This window comes from Antennarius striatus, chromosome 1 (genome assembly GCF_040054535.1).
Source record: "Antennarius striatus isolate MH-2024 chromosome 1, ASM4005453v1, whole genome shotgun sequence".
Taxonomy (NCBI): Eukaryota; Metazoa; Chordata; class Actinopteri; order Lophiiformes; family Antennariidae; genus Antennarius; species Antennarius striatus.
The window spans coordinates 12219703-12234233 of NC_090776.1; the positions used below are offsets into that span (position 1 = coordinate 12219703).

General features: G+C 39.7%; 1 protein-coding gene across 1 annotated transcript in view; it reads right to left on the bottom strand.

Annotated features, from left to right (window-relative positions):
• Positions 1-14531, bottom strand: part of mettl15 (methyltransferase 15, mitochondrial 12S rRNA N4-cytidine) — a 67446-nt gene that overhangs the window by 29727 nt on the left and 23188 nt on the right. The window contains exon 3 of the mRNA XM_068322906.1: positions 2914-3050. Coding sequence (XP_068179007.1) covers positions 2914-3050 — 137 coding nt within the window. The remainder of the gene's footprint in view (positions 1-2913; positions 3051-14531) is intronic.

The following is a 14531-nucleotide window of genomic DNA, read 5'->3' on the forward strand; positions in this document are numbered from 1 at the left end:
GACATCTTCGGAGTGTGAGCTGACATTTGGGGCTTTAGCTCACCTCCCAGCCACTGCCGAGGCGCCCTTGTGCAAGGCACCGTCCCCCCACAAGCTGCTCATTGGGGCACACCCCGAAGTCGTGACCCATCACTCCGCCTCCCCCAGTCATGTGTGGTTATTAATCATATGTGATTCACTGCATGCCAGCAGGCCCCTAGTGTTCGTTGTGTTTATAGGGCCCTGTATACAGTGTTTGTGGTACTAACACATATATATGTTTATGCATGTACAACAAAAGAGTGTAAAAGATAATTTCCCCATTTGTGTGGACAATAAAGTGTGTTTAATCTTTAATCTTAATCCGTGTGTGTGTTGCGTTCCAACTCAAGGTTCCACTTGCAACTTTTCTTTTATACAAAAGTGCTTTAAACAGTCTATAAGAGTGTGGGGAAAACTAATAGAGAAATAACGTGATTTAATATCGGTATGGGGAGGGTTCATAAACATTTACATTACTGTAAATAATAAAATAGTTTGTCGCTCTATCTCTGAATTCCGTTATTTGCGGGTGGTCCTGGAACGCATTAACCATGAGTATAAAGGGATTACTGTATCTCAAAGCTCCAACATGACAGGCAGGCAAAACATGTGAGACTGCTTGCTTCCTTATAAGATGGGTGGCTAGACAGGAAGTGACAGGGCACACCTAAAGCCAGCGGTACAGGCCCAATTGGCCTTGGTATCTCGTACTATTCTACAGGTTTTCAATACAGGATAGCACCTCAAGGTAGAAGGACGTCACTGACCAATAAGTGGACTGTAATGTTTCATACGAGCTTTTGGTTCAACCTGACCAATGACCACCTATCAGTGGAGCTATGTCATCTTTAGCCACCGCCAGAACCTGATCTCAGATGCTAGAGGGCTCCAAACAAACGCAGGTTCTTGATTTGGTATGAAAAGGAAATCGTAGTAACTTTTATGAACAACACCCGACGTGTTCACATTTGGCAACGTAAACTACGAGAACTCATTTGTAATGTTCTCCAGTGGATGCCTGTCAGAGGAGGACAGCAGCACTATGTGCACAGTTTGAGGAAAACAATTCTGCTGTGGTGATCTCGCTAGGTTGCACCAGGTTAGTTTTGGTTCAGTTGTTCTCATTAAATTATGCTAGTTCAGACAGTGGACAAAAATAGCAAAACGAGCCTACAACAATAACAAAAAAAAGATGTCTGTGTAGGTTCTCAGTTATCCAGGTCGTGGTTATCCAAAGCTGTTTAAATCAATCCACTGGACTCTAAGAAAATTTCTTGAAAACGTTCCGCCTCTCATCCACAAGGCCTCGTCAGTTCTGAAGGTGGCTGGTCTTGTCCCAGATTATAAACACTGGGTAGTGGTCAGTGCTATTCACATTTCAAAGACTGTAGTTGAAACCCGTCTGGCTCCTCAACGATGGTTGATGGGGGTGCCAGGGGGTGTCGTTGAAATGCGAGTTTCACCGAGCCTTTGCATACTAATGAGGGTCATTAGCGTGAGACACATCACCTTGGTTAATCTGCTGAGATATTCTTTTTGTTAGTTTCGAAAGGACCTGATTGTAAATTTACAACTTACAATTGTAAATTATAAATTTACAATTTACAATTGTACAGAGATGCCTTTAGAGTAAATGCATAGCTCCAGAAAATCGAATTCCCATTTGCATCCATGGGAATCCAGCGTTTGCCTTGACCATTAATAATACTTGGTTTCTTTCCAGAGTTATTGTGGGCACAAGGACTACAGAGCTTGGACGGTATGGCGATAGCACAGCAACAAAATAAACGGTGAGAACCAGAGAATGGTGAGGCTCAAGACGCAGGAGCCTAACTGCATTAAAGACGTAGGTGAATATCATTTAGGGAACACGGCGGCGCTTTTCTCAGCTGTGTTATTCTATTCATGTGCAGACGGGGTAAAAAATGAATCTTTGTGTTACGTGAAGTAATTTTAAATTCATTCAATAACAACAGTTTGCATTAGGTTCTACTTTACCTCAAGACATGGGAGTGCAGAGGAGAAAGAAAATCCTCTGACAGCGTCGTGTGGATAGTCTGCGTAGGCAGCCGGGGTCTTTTACTGAGGCTTCTGATAATATTGGTTAATTGCTAGATTTCTCCAGCTCCTCTGAACTTGCATCACAAGTGGGCGTGGAAGAGTTTACAGCAAGGGTACATAGCTGATGACAGAATATAGCATTCTCATTCTCTCTCTCTTAATTGTCATTCCCCGCTCACAGGCACATTGGTCTGGCAGATTCCCTTGAGAGAGGGATCCCCAGAATCTACGTAAAAGGATTCCTTCCCACACCATGGTCTTAGAAACATCTCAATTTCCTCCCACGCTTCGCTAATACACGCACGCACACAAACACACTCCCTCTCACTCTGGCACTGTGTCCTCATGTCTCCCTGTTCTCTCACTCTTTTCATTTCCTTTTTCCCCACTCTCTTTCAACTTCTCTGGGCTCTTGTCTCCTCCTCACCCCCTCCCCCCCAACCCTTCTCAAATCCTATAGATCCTTCGTGGGAGGCAGCATCTCCCTCAGACTGCAGGCGTGGGCCCTTACTCTGACAAATGACATGCTGGGCCCACTAGCTTTGCGTGGGTGGAGGAAAGCTTTAAGTTTAGACGGAGGAGAGGATTTGATTGGATAGTGAAACTCAGAGGTTGTATCTTGGCGAGCAGCATTTGATAAAGCTGAAGCAAAAAAGTGAGAAACACAAGAAGAACTGAAAGACTGAATCACAACTACAGTATGTTCTCAGGAAATAATAACCACAAACCAAGGGCTTCTGGGGCTACGAAATGTACGTCAAAAAAGATGTTAGAACAATTTATCTGGACAAGTAATGAGCTTTAAATAGCTATTTTAAATACATCACTTACGAGTGTTCCTTGGCTAACTTCTCGGCCAGAGAGATGGCTGTGGGATCTCGGTCTAAGGCCAGGATTGTGATTCCAGGGACAGCGTTCAGGATTGCTTTGGTATGACCACCACCTCCAAATGTCATGTCCAGGACCACCTACACGTGAGAAAACAAGAAAACAACAGGTTCCTCTCACACCAGGACTCCACATGCGCTATTAATCATGGTTATCTTACCATGACAATGTTATTTTGTTATTTAAGAGCTGTGGTCACAGCGAAACAAGTTTTAATAATTACCTCTGAGGTCCAAAATCAACAGAGGATTGAGACAAACTTTAATAACTGTATGTCAACCCCAACCTTTTTTTTTATAAGGAAACATTATTTTAACAAATATAATACAGATATGTCTCAATTTGTCTTGTCCTTGGACACTAACATGTCAGTATTCAAGCTAAACTGAATTTACAAAGGTCAGTAAGTTTGAGGCAGACTACCTCAATATGTAAGACTGGTTAACTTGATTAAGAGGGTTGTCGGTGAGCTTGAAAAATGGAAGAGGAATGTTCATAATTCAAGAGTTAATCTTGTATGATTACAATTTTTCCCAGTCATTATTAATTTTTTTTGCATTCTGACTGCTTATTGCTATAAAGCTACTGCTATAAAATGTATGCTTGGATTGATGATCAAAGAGATTTCCAGTCTTTTTAAACAGCAGACATTGTTCCGATATTCAGCTTAGCAGCTCAACATCCTGTACGAGAAATCAAACAAAGGTTGGAATCCCCCACACAAATTATTTTCATGTTGTTACTCTGTTCTTCGCTTTGCTTTGGAAAAACCTTGTGATGCATGAAAACCGAGCAAGTAACAAAAATAAATAAATTTCAAAGCAATATCGGTAAGATAAACACGACAGAGCCGTTTGTTTCATCACCAAAAAGCTTGTGGAGTGTGAGAGCGTCAACCTTCAGGAGAACTAAGCTTACTTTTCCAGAATCAATATTTCAAAACAGATTAAACCGATCTAAGCCCACAGAGACCCCACGGGCGCTCAGAGGCCTTTGCCAGGCTAATTTACAAGCCATGATGGACCCTACTATAAGAAATATCATCATCACATCAAGCCAAGGAGAAGCAGGGTGGGGCGGAGCCACAATTTTGTACATGTCTCAAAATCTAATCACTTGCTCCCCTAGAAGGGCCCACCTTCTGGTAAAAGTTCATTGTTGAAAACCTTTTTTAATTATCCTAGGACACACACACACACGGACACACACACGAAAACGATCACCTCCTGAAACCCCCATTGGTTTTCAAAGACCATCACCTGTCTTTGTTTTCAGCAGGAAGAGGACGAAGCACTGATTAAACCTTTGTTAGTGATGAAGGCTCTGTGGAACTGGGAGCTTTCATTGTACCAATGTCAACTTCTGAGTCATGATTTATCAAATATATCCAACTTGGCATTTATATTACAGAGTTGCATGAAAACCAAACAAATATAAATTCTTCACATCAGTTGGAAATCAATGAAAAAAGAAAAAAAACTCTGAAATACCATATGATATCCGCAGAAGTGTCTTTGAGGTAAGACCTACAAGATGCGAGAAAGTATCACAAGAAAACTTGTGTTGTTGTATTTCATATCATGATTATATATATATATATATATATATATATATATATATATATATATATATTATATATATTTTATTTTTATTTTTATTTTTTTATCTCTATTTACTAAGCCATCAAGTATGAATGTTTGTGCTAGAGCATCTTTGTCAGTCAGGTAAACTTCATGGGTTAACCTATAGTCGAAAAACTTTAGGTTAACCCAGGCTGACTGAAAATATTTGCAGCTACTGCATTGACTACAGTCTGGGAGTATTTGAATAATTGGCTAGACTGCACTTTAATATTTTTTTATTTCCTACTCTGATTCATTAGAATGTCAACAAATGTTAGGGAAAAGATGTAAAATGACAAGAAAGGAAATTCCAGCTATTCCTTGGGAAAAAAAGAAAACATTAAACATGCCGATCGATAGTGACGTTGAAGGTGGGGTGTGTGCGTGCATGTGTGAGGGAAGAAGTGATAAATGGCAGTTCCCTCTCCTTTCCAGCGCACAGCAGCAGATGGAGAGGGGGTGTGGGCTAGTGGGATGAGTCACAGGCATAATGGACTTGCCTGTTCAAGTCAATACAAAAAAGGAAAATGAAAAAAGAAAAACAAACACCAAAGTAGGCTGGCTTTTATCGAGACAGTCGACAGAAGCAACCAGGGGATAAACTTGTCCTCTACTGGAGTGTGCAGCACTTGTCACAACAATGTTTTGTCATATCTTTAGGAAGCTCTGGCCAAAATGAGTAAAAGGTAAAGATTTTATTTTTTGTTTTAAGTCTGCAGTGCAAACGACGCAGACTGGCGGCAGACATTCCCTATTCTGATTAAAGATTACTTTCAGCCGCATTTCGTCACTGCCTCACTGCACAGAATTCATCTTAGTGTTAATACAAGTTCCATTCCCTTAACTCACTCCCTCTCTCAGACACACAACACTGAGCACTAGGGCAATTTTTTTTCTTTTTCTTTTTTAAATTAGTTTGAGGAGCCAAGAATAGAGAAATGGATGTTTACAAGGTCATTTAAAAGACCACTCACCCTGATGAAAATAAGCTTTTTTGTTCATTTCAAAATCCCTGATTGCCGTTACGACATTGCCTTGTACTCCTACTACCAAATTGAAAAAAAAAAAAAAACTTCCCGAAAAGACTTGGTGATAATGGGTTTTGCCATTTGCGACGATGATTGACACCAAACTTGGGAGTGAGTCATTCACAATGATATTTCAGACAGAGCGGTGTCAGCGAAGCTCTTATTTAGACCAGGCTTTCCCAGAGATAGCAACAGACTGGAAGGAAGCCATAACACATCTCCCGGGCTTCACACAGACATGGCACTTAAAATTAAAAAGTAATTACTGAAGACTACGCATTGTAGTTTGTTTAGGGTGTGCAATATCTGCCTTTCCCAGCAGAGGGAACAGGAGAGTTAGGAGTGGTCCGAATGGTGCAGTCCAACAACGAAACTGCAAGGTACTATAATGCAGGACACCCCACAGATTGCTCAGTCAGAACTTTTCCTCCCAAAGGGTGCATTTCAACAAATTACAGACTTTATTTTGACACATTAAATCAAAATCATGCAAAAGGGACACTTAACAAATGCTTAAAATGTGAGAAAAGTCAGATTTGAATGTGATTTTACAACATAAGACAGCACAAGCAAAAAAAACCCCCACAAAAAGCCTTGGCCATATGGAAAAAGGGGCATCACCTCAAGTCTTCTTATGGTTGAATTCATTAGGAAAAGGGGAACAGGAACCTGAGAGAAGGCTGAGTACTCACCTAAATCCTACTTGTGACTCCCCAGCCCAGGTCAGTTACAGTGGGGGATCTAAAATGTCATTGAGGGGAGTTTTTACAGCTCTTGTTACACTAACACACAGACCATTAGGGAGACAGATACACAGGTACAGGATCGCTTTTCTTGTCGCGTCCGTTGCCATGGCAAGAGTGGAGGTAACCGGTTTGCATTTCTCTCTCTGTCACACAAAGTTCATGGTGAGATATGGGTGCGCACAAATTTGAGACAGGTTTGCAAGCACGAGGGTTCGTCTGTACGAACAGACGAACATTGAGGTTGCGATTCAGGCTTCTGATGCCGGTTTTAACAAACTGCAGAGAGGAGGAGGGTGGCTCCTTGCATGGCTATGCAAAAATGCACTTCGAAATGTGACTGATATTCTCTTCCAATTAAATTATTAAATCCACCGCTGCAGGTTGAACTCCAAAGAGGACGTCAATAAAGTTTCTGCTCTCTCTATTTAAACAAATGTAATAGGCATGTTCCTCGATGGTGTAGGCAGGAGGCGGCGGTGGGGGTGGGGTGCATAAAACAGATGGCCAGTGAGAGCAGACAAACTCAAAAGGCATGAAAGCTTCCTGCATTTACTCTGTCAATGTTGATAGTGATCAGCCATGTCTGAGAGGCAAACGGCCTTTAGCCTCACCTACATAAATTTAAGCTAAACACACCGCCTGTGGGTCTGAGGGCAAGTAAAACACAGAGAGTGAACAAGAGATACAGAAGCCCCAATATGTTGACAAAACTTTTTGCCACCGAATGCCTCTCCACATAGGATAAGCTCCCTTTTGTCCAAGGAATGCCGAAGAGTTCCGACAAATACGTTCATTCCTCATCTATTCAGTGCTGTTTGCACTCTTCTGGCGCAAGTTTAAATAAAAGGTACTTGAGTAGGTATGTCAGCTAGTTCGGACAGGACATCTGTGTGCGTCAAGATGGCGCTCGGTCATTGGCTTCCAAAAACATTCTTTTGTAGTTTGTAGGTCATTTTGAGAATGAAGCAGTGAGGGTCTACTATACCATCCAGAGGCACTTAAAGAAAGCATCTTTAATCAGACACAGGTAGTACACATGCAAAAAAATTACAAATATTAAATATTAATTATTATTATTATTTCATAGAGTAATCGGATTCACCATGAGGCCATTTAGTCATGATCTGACTCTAGTTCTGTGGTCCATATTCACACACTTAGTTAAAGCACTTAATGCCCACATATGCAAATGACAACATGATAGTAGCATTAAATATGTTTAAGAGTTATAGCTTCAAACATTCTGTCTCACTCGTTGAGTCACTTGGACTAAACGAGATGGATTCACCTCCAGGACATTAAGTAGCTTCCGGCTCCTGAGTTGGTTGTAGGATAGTAAGATTATTAATTCCTCAGGTCTGATGATGCTTGATTCATTTTTATCCTGATTATTGTTGGTTTCTGTTCATGTTTTTAGAACAGGTAGTCTGTATTTGTTATGTTGAAAATGCTTGACATGTACTGTATATACAGGTGTAACGAGGCTGACAAAGGTTAACACTTGAGCGAATCAAGCCAAATCAAATAAGGTCACGATGCTACATACAATATGAATTTGATGGATGGGTGTACACACATTTGTGAGAGGTTCACACTTGACTAGAGTTGCAACTAAATGATTCATTCAAGAAATCACACTCCAGAGAAAACACCAGACCAAAAGGGACGTCTTTTGTTCTGCCAGTTTGTTTTAAACAAAGTGTAATAGGATTATAATTAAACCAAAATTTTAAAGCAATTAAACAACAAATTGCATTTTGGACCAAAGTGACTACTGAATTATCCCAGATCACACGGTTTGATTTCTGATGAGTCAGTAACAGCAATGATTCACAAGAACACTGCAGAAAGTGATGATGTAAAAGAAGCAACACCACAAAGCAACTGCATGTCAAGCATCTTCCCCAGAAGGAAATGTGACCAGGGAAAGAAATCGCAGCATATATCCATGTAGACACCTTGTTTACGCTGCAAAAAAACTAGGACTTTTCAGATATCCAATATCAAAGTTTTGATGTGTATAACATTTGAGAAATATCTAAATGATGGACTTGCTTCAGTTTTTTTCCCCTCCTTAGAAAACTGCTGACAAAGACAGACAAATTGAAGAGGTCATCTTGGGTCAACTATTCAGTGACTGTTTTGTCTTTTCTTTCTTTTTTTTCATAGAGAAATCCCTTTTTTGGATGGGCTGCGACAGGCCATATGCTGTTGGGCTACAGATGTGTGTGTTCCCCAGACCAGCAGAAGCTGAGGACATACTGGAAAACTATCTAAACAATTTCAGGAAGCTGTCTAGTCTGTTTGTTAGTGTCTCCCAATGCCATATATAGCAAATTTCAGGCACAATCTTGTCTGTTATGAAAAACATGGGAATGGTGGAGTGTCTTTACGTTCCTCCTGATGTCACCTTGCTTAAAGCTCAAGGGAAAAAAATCCTCCAAGTTCATGAAAGTCACACAGTATTTGTGACGATGAATATTGTTTATATATCAGTACAATGCTAAAAATGACACGTGACATGAAAGGTATATAATGTACTGTTAGCTGCTTTATGATAAGTTATCCATGGTTTTCAGAGTAGCAGACATGATTTAATAGCAAAACTTAAACTGCTGAATGTCTGAAAAGACAGAAGTTTGGATATGTCTTCCTATTCAGGGGGAAAGAAATAATTCCCCACCTCCTTCAGAAACGTCCAAGCGCATTGCAAAAACAACGAACATTTTCCACAGAAAGTGTCTGTTGTTTTCCACAAAACAAAAGTGCTATGGGTCACTTTTGTTTTCTGAGAGCCTGTGGATGAAGCTGATAAAAACAAACCGAGTGAGAATTTGCGATTCCGCATTGATCATTGTTGTAAATGTTTATTAAATGACTCATCACTGCCCTCTCCTGGATGTATGAATACCAATGTAAGGGGGACAGAGCATCATGCAGACCAGTGGCAGCCTCTAAGTAATAACAATTTATCCTTGTGTAAATAACTGTTCAGCTAAAAGCTTAACAATTGAAACCCTTTCACTATTTATTGTAAAAGGCCTACAACCATGAATGTGTCACTTTACTGTGAAATGAGCAATGTTCTGGTTGATGTGGAGGCACTTGAATTTCATCCACATGCTAGAAAAATAAAACTTCCCAACTAGTCTAAATATAATAATATGAATAAAGGTTCTAGAATATCAATACATCCTCGTGCATTTGGCTCTGATGGATAATTTTTCTTTATATGTTATACATAAATGCGCCATAATCGCTGTCCAAGGTGCTGATCCTTTGACAACCAAGACGCAGACGATGACGGAGAATATCATGTCTCATAGATTAGATTGACTAGTTACCAAAACATATTACAAGCACATCTCTAAATATCGCAGTGCACTAAATCACAGCTAACTATATAAAACTGAATGCTTAGGGAATGCACTTATATGAATTACAGTAAAACCTGAACAATACATTGTTAAACTGCTGGAAAAGTTGTACTGGCTAATATTAGACAGTGAAGGGTTACTTAGTGCCCCCTGAGTTTATTTCCAGAAGAAAAATAAAATTGTAATACAATATTAGGAGCCTAATTACAACACAAGTCTACTTGGTGCCAGACTTTGGTGTCAGTTTTACTGAAATTAGGTGCATGTAGAAGCACACAGCATATCTACATCGCACAAAGAACACAGTTGGAGAATAGGCTAACGACTTTTTTTCAAATGTGTACACAAGTTTATTTGCTGTTGGGCCCCAAATAGCAGAGATTTGATTAAGCTTTTTCAAAAGGAAAAAGGGAAGGTGGCAATGAGGCGAGGCCAGAGGAGCAGGAGGAATTATTCCCTTCTGTTGCTGTAGCAGCAGATGAGTTAGGACAACAAAGCGCCTCCCATCTCCAAGATCAGGTTGGAGAATAAGTGGGGTCTCTAGCTAGCTAACCACTTTAAATTAGCGGTTCTAAAACTCATTTGTCATTTCATACACGTCTTAAGGCAATAAGTATTTTCAAGGCCCAACATTACAGAGTTAGTTACTACATATTTTTATTCAAGTATATTTATGCTTTATTTAAAACCTCATTTTCCAAAAAAAATGAGGGTGATGCAACTAGTTACAGATATCACACTTAGCTACAAAAACAAATAGAATGAATAGAGTAAGATCTCATAGATTAATATGAAATTCTAACAATTAAGAAAAAGCCCATATAACGGGCAAGTTTTTTTAATCAAATGTGCTTGTGTGTAAATAATTCTGCTATCAATCAATGAAGTTGTTATCAATCAATCAAGTTGCTATGAGACTTTAGAATTTCTGAACATCTAAATTTTTATTTTTTTATTTTTATTTATTTAATATACTGTTTTGATCCCCGAAGGGAAATTGAATTTCAGTTAGGGAGGAGGGAACAGTGCAAGAAAGTTATCAGGGGCTTCATGTTTTACTGGAAGGAATAGTAGAGTGTCATCTGCATTACAGTAAATGTCTGTGGTTTTGCCCCAGAGTTAGTAATTGTCTTTTCCCTGGTAGTAGCATACAAGAAGGCGGATGGATGGATGGATGGATGGATTTAATTCAAAAGCACACCTTGCCAAATTCAAATCACTCTGTGATGTCTCGCAGTTTAAGAACCACTGGTCTATCTAGCCGTCCCTCTCTGTGTTATTGTGATGGTGCCTTAGCAAGTGGAATGACTTTACTTTGCCTTTGTAGAACGAAACTGAAAAGTCAAAAGTAGGAGTTTTTGTTGGACTTTAGATGTTGTATTCAGATTGCATCTTTTCTTACCGGGGCAGGACAAAACAGTGGACAGGATGAAACACCTTTAGAGGTCCAGGAGAGATGAAGACAAGGAGAAAACAGATAGACGAGTTAATACAGTTTTTCACAGTTCAAGAGGAGCCTTTGTCACAGAATGGAAGCAGAAGATATGAGATACAGGATTTTTTTCCCGAGCTGCTCATCGAGTTATCTTGGGAAAAAATTATCCCAAAAACAGGGCTGGATTGGGACACCACAATCAGTGGTGGCCCACCACAATCAGTTGGTCAACAAGGCTTGCAAGTCCACTTAAATAATGCCAGCAAATAAACTGTGAAAAATCCACACTATCAAAAATTACTTAACAGTGCCATTTCATCATATTTCAGTTCATGTGAACCATTCTATTCAAGCATGGACTCAGCTTTGCCACACTGGAAAAATACTGTTAACTATTAAGTTATGATTATCGAGAGAAGTGACACTACTTGGCATAGTCGTATACATACAGGAGCAGCTGAAATACCTCTGTGAAAGTGTAATCTTACTTTACTCTCTTCAAGACACATCAAACACCCTGATATATCCATCCCTCCTCATCATACCATCACTTTGAGATACAAGCTCGGCTTCTGTTCTACCGTTTCATTTCTCAGAATTCTCAATAAAATCTAACTGCAAAGAGAAAAACCCTAGTCCCCGTCCTCCTCTCCATGAAGCTCATAAAGCCCATGTCAAGCATCCGCCCACTTCAAGGAGTCTTGAGACAGGCTCTAACACCATGTTGGTGCTGAGGAGATCCCTGGAGAAACAGGGGTAGCAGGCACTTGAATCTTCTCTGAAACTATGAGCCAATAACTCAATATTTACTCTATGTGGGCAACCCAAGGCAACGATTAGTCTTTCTACCGGTTTATAGGCTGCTTGCATTCTGAAAAAAAGTAATATAAAGGTAATTAGATTTAAAAAAAATAGGAATCAATCAAGTATTGGTCTTTGAAATAAAAACATCAGTCAGAATGCAGGAAGCAGCTCCTTTATAATCTATTCTGCAGCATTATAAAACACACATGTGGGTAATATTTGAATTTGGGAGAAATTAATGACAAAAACACCTTCGATTCAGAGGACTGTCATCTGTACAGTGAGATAATGACATCACACTCTTATCCTACTGCAATCTGTGCAATGACACGATGTGAATGGTGCTTTCATTAACTTGGCATGTTCTAAATAAAGTGATTTACAGGGGATAGTAAAACATTATGGGGATCTGATTTGAAGGCAATGAATGACAGCTGAGGAAGAGCTGAAATAAACGAGAAGGGAGGGACCTCTACTGTGTGCATGAGTCATCACTCTCCATCCCCATCCCCCCAGTCAAACTATCTGTTTTGTCTTGCAGGATGGAGATTTACTCCCTAATATTTCTATAAAATTAAATGCAGACACAATGTCGATGTTTAATATGCAGGTATATTATTACAGCCTTGTATCAGGAGGCTGCTGAGTCTGCTGTAACTCTGCTAGACTGAGTTAAATGTGTTCTTGTATCTATATGGCTGGCAAAAAACTGTAAAGATTTAATATAAATAAAAAAAGAATCAATGGATCTAACTAATCCACATTGTTTTGTTTACTCAGCACAGTAGCTCCAGGTTACATCTTCTCACACCAGCACCGACTGTTTAGCTGTGAGAGACATGATAATCAAATTAATGCTATGGGGTTGAAAATGAGGACATGAGGGTTATAACGCGTGCAAATGTTTGCATTGCTTCAGACTCATTACGTAATTATTTTAGTTAATACAAATAGGCAAAATTGTGAAAGTTAGTGTTGCAGTATTAAAGTTGTTCGTCACACAAGACTGTGTTCTGCTTCTTCGTTACTTTGCTTGGATGTTTGACCTTCAAGATGTGGAATTTTGTGTGTGTGTGTGTGTGTGTGTGTGTGTGTGTGTGTGTGTGTGTGTGTGTGTGTGTGTGTGTGTGTGTGTGTGTGTGTGTGTGTGTGTGTGTGTGTGTGCACAGACTGACACTAGAAGTTTATTTTTGTAATCATCTCCAAGAAGTGGAAGACCATCTTTCATCTTATATCGTAACACATCATTAATATCGCAATCATAACTTGTTTGGGTTTGAATTGGGCACTAGTGTGAAACTTGCACTGCAACAGAGAAGGGGCAGAGTTCATGTTAAAGATCTCTCTGTCTTAAAACATGTCTGGAAGTCATCTTAAGTACGGTAACTATAGTATTGTTGATGTCGCCCATTAAGACTACACCAGTAAAGTCTAAATGTGTTAATATGGATGGATGCATGACAAGATCCGTCACTGTCCAACTATCCATCATTGATGTACATCCAATTATAACAAAAACACCTTTGCTGTATGAATGTCTGCATACCTCTTACTCTTAACCATCTGCTATAATCAGTGTGACACCAAATACATTAATTGATATTACAAAATACATGTTACATCACAGAGACAGTGAAGCCAACTAAAAGAAAAACCTAGTTTAAGAAAACATCAGATTAAAAACCACTTCTTATGACAACTTGCTATTTTGGCACTGAAAGTAAACACAGGCCACTTTGGAATACAAAATATGGACCAGTAGCTTTCATTGGATAGGAAACACCAAAACTGCGCTAAAAATGCCAAAAGGCTATTTTTTTTGTTTTAACAGGAAATGAAAATTAAGGTCAAAAATGATGCAGTGAATCTATTCACCATGATTACGTGCTTCATTGCTCTTCTTCACTGCTTTCAAAGATTTATCTTAAGTGTGACACTATAGCCGATACAGTGTGCCGGGGAAACAATGCAAACTATATAAAGCCCAAGAGGAAGCTGAAAAGCTGAAAAAGAGAAACTGAAAAGAGGGGGTGGGATCATCTAACTATATTCACAAAATGTAAAGAAGCATCAGGAAAGATGGCTTTCCCACCTGAAGGTGAATTTCATGGTACTAAAAGAAGACAAAAGAAGAACAGGGCCAAGTCCATTAGGGAGTGGAAAGAGGAGTCAGGCTAAATGAAGGCTTCATGGTGGAAGGCATGGTAATACGGAAAAGACATCTAGAGGCGTTTAAGAAGATGCACGCCGTAGTTTGAAGACTGGGTTGATAATACAATAAGAAGTGAAAGGAAGTAGGGAATGGGGAGGGGGCAGTGGAGGTGGCTTGGGTGAGTGGGTGACCTGGGAGGGAAGCTTCATAGTTTGGCGCTATGTCCTGATGAAAATGCATCTAGCCATTCCATACGATTGGTATTACCATTGGATCTGTTCAGAGTTGGAGGCGGTATCTTGGCCAGGACGTGAATCACATTTAATGTGGTGAAAAAAAAACTACATATAATCCAGGAGTATGTCAAGGCTTTGTATTTTTCTGGCCACCATACTTT